At 36.2% G+C, this 11,864-nt stretch overlaps 1 protein-coding gene across 1 annotated transcript in view; it reads right to left on the bottom strand.

Moving 5' to 3' along the window:
* Window positions 1-2,770: 2,770 nt before the first annotated feature.
* PDS5A (PDS5 cohesin associated factor A) overlaps window positions 2,771-11,864 on the bottom strand; it is an 80,650-nt gene continuing 71,556 nt past the window's right edge. The window contains exons 30-33 of the mRNA XM_069856168.1: window positions 9,168-9,313; window positions 7,813-7,918; window positions 5,803-6,155; window positions 2,771-3,974 (exon numbers count right to left, since the gene is read on the bottom strand). Of these exons, the coding sequence (XP_069712269.1) occupies window positions 3,971-3,974; window positions 5,803-6,155; window positions 7,813-7,918; window positions 9,168-9,313 (609 nt within the window). The 3' untranslated portion in view covers window positions 2,771-3,970. The remainder of the gene's footprint in view (window positions 3,975-5,802; window positions 6,156-7,812; window positions 7,919-9,167; window positions 9,314-11,864) is intronic.

The following is an 11,864-nucleotide window of genomic DNA, read 5'->3' as shown; positions in this document are numbered from 1 at the left end:
CTGGTCCTGTTTGCTGCCTTCCAGGAACCAAAGCAAATGGATTCAGGGAATATCAGGCTTAAAAACATCAAGCTTATTTTATCTTACTACCTGAGCTTCCCCCATACCCCTTCAGCACCTGGGGTCCTCCCTGTCAGGATTCCCTCCCTGTCAGAAATGTAACCAGGGGAAAGCTTCAAGGGACACATCAAGAGCTGCTGTGCAGGAAGACTTTGCCAATTACTGTTTAACATCTTGCTGTTCCCCAAGCAAACCCGTCCCTGCACTGAAACACCGTTCCTTGGGCTGAGATCAGCTACTTGGTGACTAAAGTGTGGTTACCAGCTACGCACACCTGCAGCCTGGCTGGGAAGGAGACTTACTAGTCCAGTTTCTTTAGTTTGGGCGATTTCCTCAGACACCAACTGGGGACTCGAATTCTGTGCACAAACAAACTTATGACTGCTGATAAGGACAATAATGGAGCATGCATGCAAGCAAACCAGGGATCCACATGGATGATTTCTTAAAGAAGCAAATTTCCTGTGTATTGCAAACACCTGGTGATCTCAAATCTTTTTGGATCTTTGGAGGAGACAGTTCAGCTGTGAAGCCCCATCAGTTAACTTGAAACTTGAGTTGAGTCTGATGTTGAACTTGGTCCAACAACACGTGCTAAGTATCTAATGGCTGGAAGTACATTTTAGATACAGATTTGTTATTACCAGTCCTAGAACTTAAAAGGCTTGTCAGCATGTGCAGAAAAGGTTTGTAATGCATGCTATTTTTCCTGTTTAAGATTGCTCTAGAAAACATTATTATTTTGTCTAAAACAACTCTTTAGACTGAATTTTGTTGAGTGGTAGAGGTTTAATTTAGTACATTATGAAGTACGTTCTCAGAACAGCCTTCCTGTTTTACTGTTATGAAAGCTGTGCAGTCCAGGCATCAGAGGACACAAAGAAACAGAAATAAATGTATGTTCGCTAAGAAACAAAGCCACATTTTTATGAAGATGGGAACTTAAAGATGATGAGAACTTAGGTTCTAACTATGTAACTGGATGTGAAACCTCAGCTCCTTTAAATCCTACACTGCATAAAAGCCATGAGGACTCGGCTTTATCAGACTTCCTTTTATTCTTTATTGAGCATTAACGAGTGAAAACCTCTGAGCATCACTTTTCTAATTAAAATGAGAGAATCCCAATTACTATGTAAAACATTTAAAAATTCATATCTGGCCAAGTACAAAACTTCCACCTCTTTCTTTGGAATAATTTGCCTTCAATTCCTTTTACACTGATTACTCTTCAATAGATTTCATTTTTATAGCCTCAGAAGAGGTACTAGCAATGCATAAATTATGCACATATAAAAACTAAGCTTGTACTTCCTTACATTTGTAATAAAGGCTGACAGTTCCAACTACTTGCTAGCCCTGAACTGCACCACGGGTGCTCTCAGGACTTTGGCAAGGGAGTAGCGGGGCAGGCATAGAAATTCTGTACGTAGCCTTGTCTGGACCAAGATCAGAAAAGAAACCTGTGGGCTAGCAGATGACCTTTCCTAAAGATTGTATGCTGCATTTTCGCTCAGCCAATTATGCCCAGCATAATTTGCTGCATGAATGTACTGATTTTCTTTGACTATACAGATAATCAGATGATGGAAGTAACTCAAATGTCCCCTTACCAAAAAGAGACAAAAGAAATTCTGCATAACTGTGTTTGCAGAAAGACAACTGAAAACTCTGCTCTGGGCATGGCACTGAGCCTCCATGAAGTCCTTCTAACCTAAATTATTCTTATTCCTTGAGAAACTTGACATTTGAACCACTTAAAAACTGACCAAAAAATAAAAAAAAAATAAAAAAAACCCAAAAAAACCCCAACCCCAAAAAAACCCCAACCCCAAAAAAACCCCAACCCCAAAAATCAAAACTTTTGGAAACAATTCTGAATATCTGCAAGATTTGCAAGGTCTAGATTTCAAATCATTGTTAAGAGGCAGACCACTAGGTACCAGGGCTCATTTCTGAGTTTCTTTTTTTAGGTAGCACCTAAAAACCCATAAAAAAATTAAGTTTTAAAATTGGTTTAAACCAAAATACCGTAACTTTTGCAGGAGGGAAGTATTTGACCAGAGCACTAAAAAGAAACTGCATTACCATCAGTAAATCCTTCTTGTCAAATTACTTAGAAATCAACCCCCTGATGGATGTGGAATTAAATGCTTCTCAAATCTCCCGGTCTCCCTCTGTCAAAAGCATTTCAAATCAAAGCATCGCATATTGCTTTACAAAAAGAGCTGCATATGCTGCTTCGTGAAGACAGTCTGATTTTCTCCGTTACAGAGGAAAAGTGACTGTAACACCAGTTACACACTGGGTAAAGAAGACTTAGTCATCATTTAACAGCACACAACCACGCCCTAGCCATTTAGGAGAGTAAGAAATACTTAACTAATGTCAACATATCCAGCTCTTCTACACTGAAACGAGGGACTTCAAAGAATTTGAAGAAGAGAAATGGGGAATTGAGGCACAGGGAAACAAAGCGAACTCTTCCCTGTCACCCTGCAGACCAACCCCCTTCTCCCCAGAAAACCTTGCAAGAATATAAACGACCGTAACTTCACCTAAGCTCACGTTTTTCAAACCATGAAACTGTCTTGCATTACAACTTCTTTGCTCAATACAATATTTCTATGACATCCAAGACTACGCACAGATACAGCGAGTAGTTTTCTGTGAAAGAAAATAAAAAAAAAATAAAAATAAGACTGGCACATGACACCTAGAAGCGTTTATTTTATGCAACAAACTTAAATATGATCATGTGTACATAAAAGTGTACACTGTATCTATGCTGAACAATGCCAGGAAACATAATATTGATGCAACAATCTTCTAAAAGAAACATTAAAAAATGAGCCTGGACAGGAAGACAAAATGCAAAACAGACTTCCAATCAGCACAATGCTTAAAATTGAGAGCAATCCTAAACATTTCCAACTTTCCTTACAAAGCTGCCAAAGTCCAACTATTTTTAAAAAGTGTGTTTTTTTTTTTTCTTTACATCAATAATAAAAATCTGGTGACAAACATTATAAAATCAAATGCTGGACTGTCTTTACTCCTTTAAAATTTAGAATATTCCAACAGAACCGCAGGAGTAAAAACACTTAAAAGTGATATATGTTTTTATAAAACAAACATCAATATGTACATTTATTGCAAATTATATTAAACTAAAATGGAGGGAAAATTAAAAAATGAAATGTCTACTTGCGAATTAATAATAATTTTAAGTGATTACTTTCCCACTCTGATAAAAATCAGAAAGCAACATTTATAAAATTGCCACCACATGACTTTTCATAGCAGGGAACTGAAATCTGTACATCTTATTTTTGCAGAAAAGTAGGCAGGCAGAAAGAATTATACATAAAACAGTCTCCAAAAGTAAAGCAAAAAATTTTTTTTGTGATTTTTTTTTTCCTTTAGTCTTGTTCAAAATTAGTTCAGTAGATTTCTACTTTTTCTGTGAAACATGGGATTACCTGGCTCTAGGATCATGAATTTTCAATGTCAGTGTAAGGACCTCCTCTGACTTTCTTTAAAAAAAAAAATGCAGCATGAACATTAATGGTGTAAATACACTTTTAAACTCCAGAATGCAGGAACTGGAACCAAGTGTTAAGCAATTTGCTTAATTATTGACTTTTCATAAAAAAAGTCTCTGGGGAAATAAGTACAGATGCTTTTAGCCTCTTTCTCAAGAGTTTCTGCTTTACATTTCCATTGAGAAGGATTAATTTCACGTGAAAGGGAAGCATAGTTTTCCTTCTGGTTTCAGAGCTGAAAGCTATGTGTTTTGAAGTAATTTCAGTTCTTGTACAGGAAATTTCTGAATCCTAGTTTTTGCAGAAGCTTGGAGCATGCCTTTATTTGGCCTTCGATTTCCTCCCTTTTTGAGCAAGTTTTCTTTTTACCTTGTTGGGGGAGAAAAGGAAACAGAAGTTAATCTTAAGGACACAGAAATTACAACTGATTCTGAATAAAAATCCTACCTATATAATTTACATTTTAGCTTTTACACTCTTTAAACTACGATTCTTCCAACTCCATCTTCTATCTTTTTAATAATTATGTAACTGAATACAACTGAATTTCCTTATTGCATAGCACAACTTCCTGACAAACACACTTGGAAATACACAAGTTGAATAATAATGATTCCATAACTGAGTAACGCTTTTACAGCATGAACAGAAATGCATTTATTCATAGTTTTCACTGGAATCAGAGAATAAGAAAGTTCCTAATTAACTGTATTAAATTACTCAAGGCTTATAAAAACAGCCTGTCTTCCTTAAGAACAAGCACTACTTCAAATGTTTTTCAAATATTTACAGTAACTTGTACATGTCTACTTAAAGCAAAATTCCCTATCAGACACAGCTATTTTTACATACGTTTTTCTAGATGACAGACAAATTCCTTTGATTCCTTACTGTACAAGCTACAATAAACACAACGTTGTCCTATATAAAATGCCTGCTAGACCTTAAGGAAGCCTCCCTCTGCTATCTCTGTATCCTCAGTATCTTCCTGGCTGCTCCCACAGGCCTTAAACAGATCCATTGCATTTTGGGAATATTCTGGACTTGAGTCTATCTCCAACAGTGAATCTCCATCACTTCCAAGCACCTGGCTTCTGAAAAATGGTAACAATGTTTTGGTAATTTTTCCAAGAAAACACTGGAGTATTACATATTTTAAAGAAGCTGATACAGGTGGCTTAGTAAAGGCTATGGATAGTGCAATTTGTTACAAAGACTTGAAGAAATCTGATGTATAAAACAAGCATTATGGAGGCAGTACAGAAATATTACTCTCATAAAAGTCTCCACAATTTACCAGTGTATTACTATTAACCTTGCTGTGAGAGGAAAGAGTAATTTTGTTTTGATCGAGGCTCTCTGCAAGATCTCCAATTTACAAAATCTCTAGAAAGACACCATTCCAATGATTCTTTTTATCCTTTTGATTAATCTGTGACTTCTTCTCCAGCACACTGGTTTGCTGACCTTATCTTATTTCTCTACAACTTTGGACACTTCTACATTAAAATTGCTATTGTATCAGACTAAGCTGAAAAAATTTCTTGATGTCTATGTGCATTTATCGTTTGTTTATATTGAAAAACAAACCAACACATTTAAACACAAGAGTATAGAAAAAGAAATTATCCAAGAGCTGTTTTGCAGTTTACACAGTTCCAAATTCTTCTTTTGGTTTACTTAAAATACATATGAAAATACTGTTAATACAGACCCAAAATGCACAAACCCAAAATATCAGAAAATAATTACAGTTAGAACTACAATTTGTTCTGTTCAATCAAGATGGTCAGTTTTCAAGCCTTTGTTATCAATGAACAGAAGCAGAGCGGAGCACTTGAATTCCTGTGTGCCTGGCATTAATGAATGTACTGAAATAACCTCAACTCTTAGTTCTCTTACACAGCAGTACTAGTAAGGGGAACCAGGATGCAAAAGACAAAGTAAAATTTGGTGAAAACAGGTTAGATTATCCTGTTCTGACCAAACAAATTCATTTCTTCAACTCCAGCTGCCCTGGCGCTTACTTTAAAAAACAGAGCACAACACAATATATGTTATACCATGGTGTTCATAAATCATTGTTGTTTAGTTTTACCCTTCAACTACTCTAGATCTGTTATAAATGTAAATTCAGGTTCTATCTCGAGACAGGAAAGCTCCCTTTCCCCTCCCCCTGTACTTTATTTATTTTTACCTTTGTAGATCAATTTGCCTCTGTGCTGCTGCTGGCTTTTTTGCTGTGTCTTGCTGTTTTGGTGCTTTGGCGTTACCTGCCTCTAAACTCCCTGGACCTTCTTGACTGCCTGCTGCTCTTTTCCTTCCCCTGACAGGCGGTTTATTTGTTTCCTCATTTTTTGCAGTGGTGCCCTGAGGTTCAGGTTTGAGTAGACGCCCTCTCCTGGTTTTTGCTGCGAGTGATGGTCCTGTTTCATCTACGTTTTTTTCTTCTGGTTTTTGATGAATATTCTCTGTTCCAGATGCTGTTGCTGTTCTTTTTTTCCCACGTTCAGTGCTGTTTCCTTGTGTAGCCTGATCAGAATTAATCTCCTACAGCATAAAAGCCATGAATGTGAAGAAAAGAAAGACTCACAAAGGCAAACTCAAACTGTTACCTCCCTTGGACAAAACCACAAGTTTATAAAACAGAAAGCAAGTATTCTTATAAAAACACATTGCATGGGCTTAAACCTAGTAAAAAGTTTTACTAAATGGAATTTCAGACATTACCCTTGCAAAAGGATTTTCTACACAGTGTGTAATGTTAATATCTGCATGCAATACATTCTTCAGTTGCTTGAAAGTGAGATTACAGAAAGACAAATACTCTCAGTTCCTCCCATGACGATTCTTCTAGACAAGTTCCTTTAGTGCTTCTTTGCCAAATGATAGGAGAGAATTTAGCAGCAAGACTAATCATTCTGGTACAGCAAATGATATTTACTTAAATATATGCAAATTCTGAGACCAAGGTAAATGTGCAGATTACTAAAACCCTAAATACAAGTAAAAGGAAAAAAGCAAGACTTGCAGGGAATAAAAGGGAGTAAGACCTAGTCATAAATGAAACTTGCTGTCTTTGTTAATTCTTTGTCATGGCTGAATGTTTTTCTCATTAGACTGAACAAGGTAGTGGAAGTGATTAAATTTCATGAAGCAATGTCTGTATATGTGAAAGAGAAAGGCTGGTGGCAATGTGGGTCTCTACACAGAGAAGTATTCATTCATACGGAAACAGAGAGGAAGCAACTGGATGATGGAACTCCATTTGAACACTGGCTTCCAAAACGGTTACGAGGAGGGGCAGAGAAAAGAGAATTAAGTATGGCTAGGATAACTTAGCAATTTCAAACAGACCAATTAAGGCCAATCACTATTATAAATGCTGTGACTGAACCAAGAAGTTTTTTTGTTAAATATTCTACCATTATTTTTTAAATGTTTAAGTAAGTGAGCCAGTCTCTGTAATCTTCATTACTGTTCTACCAGCTTCATAGGAGATATGTACTTCTATCCCTAAGAATTTTACAGATCAACAGTCTTTGAAAATTTCAATTAAAATCAGTTTTCAAGGACTAAAGATGGTATTTTTAAGATTTATTTCATACACGCTTTGCTTGAGTTCTCTAACTTGTCAGAAGAATCATATGTTGGGGGAAAAGAAGAAAAAAAAATGAACCATACATTACAATTTGGGAAAGATTCTATTCTTTCATGGGTGTGAACACCATGCAGATGTTTTTTCTTATCTTTTAAAATAACTTTTCCATGTGATTGTACAAATCTAAAATACTTGATTTCACCTAACCAAGAAAGACTGAGCAGACACAGAACTTAAAATGAAAAAATATTGAAATATTCCTGGTGATATCTTCAGTTAAAGCTACAGGTGTCAATGTTCTCTCTGTTTATACTGGAAAACACAGAATAAAGGTAGAAAACTTTTGAAATTGTAGAAATAAAGAAGGAAGTCCCTTCTGATTTGCCTGTGCTATTTTTGAGCACATGAACTCTATTACTCGGGATAAAAAACATAGCAGTTTTGAAAATAAGAGGTCTTCTATTGGGCTAGGAAAGTGATATAACTAGATGAAATGAAATCGGACATTGCCAGTTCCTCAGAGGCCACCTACAGTGATGTGTACTGAATAACCTCCTGATGGCAAGCTAATTACAGAGATACAGTGCAAAAAATCCCTAGACATACCTTGTTTTTCACAGGTTCTGTCTTTGCTGGTGTGACTGAAATAATTCTCACAGGATTTTCATCATTTTCACTGACCCCAGTTTCTGATATATCCGAACTTTGCTCCCTGGTAGCACATTTGAAGATAAAATAAAATCAAAATACGCAAAACAGAAGAAGAAAAACATCTGCAATTATTAAAAAAGACCAACAAAACTGTAATTTAAAAAAAGACAAACAAACAATGCAGACAGGCTAAACTACTTCAAAAAGAGCTGAATTTTCCTGAGTCCACACTTACATTTTCTTTCCCAGAACTGGGAAATGCCGAAAGGGATTGGCTAGTCACTGAGCCAAATCTCTTATCACAGACACAATGCCATGTAATTCTTTTTGCAAACTTAAGACCAAGGCTCTAAACAAGGCAGTGTTGTTTTTACAGATAGAAAAGGCCGATACTGGCAAAGGTAGTGAAGAAAAATAAAGAACAGCAATGCTCAAATGTCAATTTAATTTACAAAAAATACAACAGGTTTTAAAACAAGATTATAATCATATGATTCTATGATTATTAAGAAAATAATCAATTACTACAGCATATACAATACACAGTTGTAGAAAAAATTCTAAACTGAGTTATACTTCCCTTTGGCCTTACAAAATGTAGCAACTACAGCTCTTTACTACTCTACTTCTTTTAACCTTTTATCTTAGCCAGTTGAATCAAGTCCTAAACAAATTAAACAATCTAAAAATTTGAAAGAGTAAACTGTTTTCTCCAGATTTATGGCAAATTTAAAAACTCTGGATCCACATAAAAATAACACTAGAAGACCGACCAAACATTACAATTATATGTTACATCTTTCCACAGAGATTCTGGTCCTCTTCAGCAACCTCTTTTAAATTGTTCTTATTCTTAAGTAAGTCAGAATATCTCATCTAGTTAAAAAACCTGTCCTCTTACCAATCAGGATCAATCCTAATCTCAATATAAAAAAATATAAAAGTTGGAAAATCTGTTTAGTATTAATTATGGCTGGTTTCTACAATTAATATATTTTGTGATGTAAATATGTTATGAATATTAACCATCAACATTTCAGACAGTGTACTTGTATTATATGTAATTACAGGCAGACCACACCTAAGCACTGTGCTGAATTTTTGTCTACTGAAAAAAACCCCAATCCAAAAAGTAGAGATGGAGATTTTACCTATGAAGAACTACTATATTTTTTAAAAATGTCCAAAATACAGACAATTTTCAAACACACAGGCACACACACTAACCCATCTCCTGTTCTAAAACATGCAAGCACACAGGAGAACATGAAGCAAAAACAGTTGATGAAAGACATTTCAAACTCCTGTACCTTGATCTGTTTCCTGCAGAAGAGCTCAGCTCGGAGTTTACGCTGATATTGCTTCCAGTCTCTGATCCTGTAGTTCGAATATATGGTCTCCTTCCAGTTGCAGATAATGGTTTATTTACTGTACCCAATACACCTGTTGGTTTTGGCTAAAATAAAATGTTTAATCTTAAAAATAGGAACCTCATATGCATACTTAACTTTTAAAATATTTTCTTGAGTATTTTAAAATACTTTTCTGGATTAGCAGTCGCAATCACAATGCTGTCAGTTCAGAGCTACAGACCTTGTCTTCACTTTAAAAACCACTGTCTATCGCACTTCTACTTCTTTAACTGCACTTCATCAATTGCCTTGCTTTCTCTCACTCTTTGAAGGGGAGGTGGAGAAGTCACAACAAAACCCAGAATGTTAGGTAACATTAGAGGATGGAAAAGGGTGTGTCAACATCCTGTATTTGCAAAGCAAAGGATCTCTGGGAAAGGCTTTCCAAACTGTAAGGCAGAACTAGGTTCACTGCAACAGCAGAAAATGTATATACTTAAGACACAGAAAAAGCAGTGTACAAATTTAACACTACCTATTTGTTCTGTCACTCCCCAGTGTAGCGATGGTGTTTTAGATCTTGCTACAGCTGGTGTCTGCTAACTGATGTGGTCAGGCTTGGTAGGCAGTTTTTTATTTTGTCTCTGGAGGTTTTGTCTCAAGGAAGTTTTCTTAATTGGCATGTCACAGTCTTCATGTAATTTTACATTTCCTAGAGACCAAGTTTTATTTGCTCTATTTACTATTTTATAAGTAGGAAGCATCTGGTACAAATAACAGAAGAAAGGAAAGTATTGAGAGAAAAGAAAGTGCTTCTGCACAACGAGTAGTTTGCAAATTTCTGGCACCTACTGCCACAAGAGATTGTGAAGGCAGAGCACTGGGAGGCTCAAAACCAGAGCAAACTGGCGAACAAGTCCATGAGCAGATATCAAAACCAACAGGCACAGTCTAGCATTCCACTACAGAAATTTTAAATACCGAAGAGTAAGAGGGGGGAATGTACTGCAGAAAGTGGCTAGATTTGCATGCTCTCCCTAATCCTGTTGTTTTGTTCCCTCTAGAAGGTCCACTGGTCTGAGTCAGTGGGATATCCTTATACATCTGTGTTTTCAAAAATGCAAGATCAGAAAAGCAGCGTTTGTGTATTCTATTAGAGCATGGAATAAATGTCCATTTTCCCAAAACAGTGAAAATTACCTAAATAATACTGGCTTGATACTTGATATCCCCCTCCCCATATTTTAACAGAATGCATGAGAAACGGCAATTTGAAATAAGCAAGATTTTTTAGTTAAGACAGAGCTTTTCTCTAAATGGCTGAATGTCTTATCAAAAGAGAAATGTAAGAAGTTTATACAACCAACTAAACTTGCTTCAAAGTTACAAATAATTCATTAATTACATGTGAATGCCATCAAAGGTGAAACAATTCTAGCAGCAGACAGATGTACTCTTCTGAGGATACTTAAAAGCAGTAGTCTGGTACTGGCTGCTGCTAAAGAATCACAGAACCATAGAATCCCTGGGTTGGAAAAAACCTTTGAGGTCATCAAGTCCAACTATACCTGTCCACTAATAAACCGTATCCCTAAGTACTCTGTCTGCCTGTCTTCTAAATACCTCCAGGGATAGCGACTCAACCATCTCCACAGGCAGCCTGTTCCAGTGCCTGATAGCCCTTTTAGCGAAGAAATTTTTCCTGATGTCTAATCTAAACCTCCCCTAGTGCAGCTTTAAGCCATTGAGGGTGCTCTGCTGTCTACCTCCTCCCTTGCTAACATAATACCAGCCCAGCTCACTGAATAGCGTCCAGGCTGGTGTCACAGAGTGAACACAAAGCAAGGAGAGGCAGGATTCTGTCAACCGAGCAAACCTCACCCACATGAACTGCTCTGGTAGGGGAAACTTACTGTATAAATGAAAAAATCAGTGCAAGAAGAAGCAATTTTAAATGCCTAATGGCTATTTACAGAGGGATCATTTGTCTCTACCTTTAGAATGAACAACTATTACAAAGTTCTGCTTTAACTGAAGACTTCAGAAACTAATGTGGTTAACAGTTCATGGAACACAGAACATTAAAATTAATAAACGCACATGAAATTTATATTAAAAACATGATTTATACCGTTTCAGGATTTTCATATCTTATGGGTCAGCCAGCATTCTTTTATTGAGCTCAAGAAAAAAAAACTTATAACCCTGCTAATTTCTTGAGCCAGACTAAAAAACACTCCAAAATAATTTAACCAGAACCTAGCAAACAGTTTCAGAAACCCAAGAAAGTCAAAAGAGTATAAACATTTGACAGCGTTATCAGCTATTTAAAAATATTAAGACTGAAAACTTAAGACTTCCAGTACTAGTGGTATCACAATTAAGTATCTGCATTGTAAATTTATGCCACACATATGAGCAAAGGAAAAATCCATAACTACAGTTTTTCACAAGTAATCAAGAACCTATGCCTCACTACACAGGTAACAATCTTGGTCTTGTGTACTCACCAGGCAGTACATTGAAGGCATTAGTTATGCCATCAAATAAAAGAATTGCAGATCATTGTGCACAAACACTTAGTATAGTTTTTGAACTACTGCAGTTCAAGACATTTTAGAAAAAGTCACAAGTAATATTCAAAGAATTGTAGCT

The sequence above is a fragment of the Phaenicophaeus curvirostris genome, chromosome 4 (genome assembly GCF_032191515.1).
Source record: "Phaenicophaeus curvirostris isolate KB17595 chromosome 4, BPBGC_Pcur_1.0, whole genome shotgun sequence".
Taxonomy (NCBI): domain Eukaryota; kingdom Metazoa; phylum Chordata; class Aves; order Cuculiformes; family Cuculidae; genus Phaenicophaeus; species Phaenicophaeus curvirostris.
This window is presented reverse-complemented; position numbering and strand designations above follow the sequence as displayed.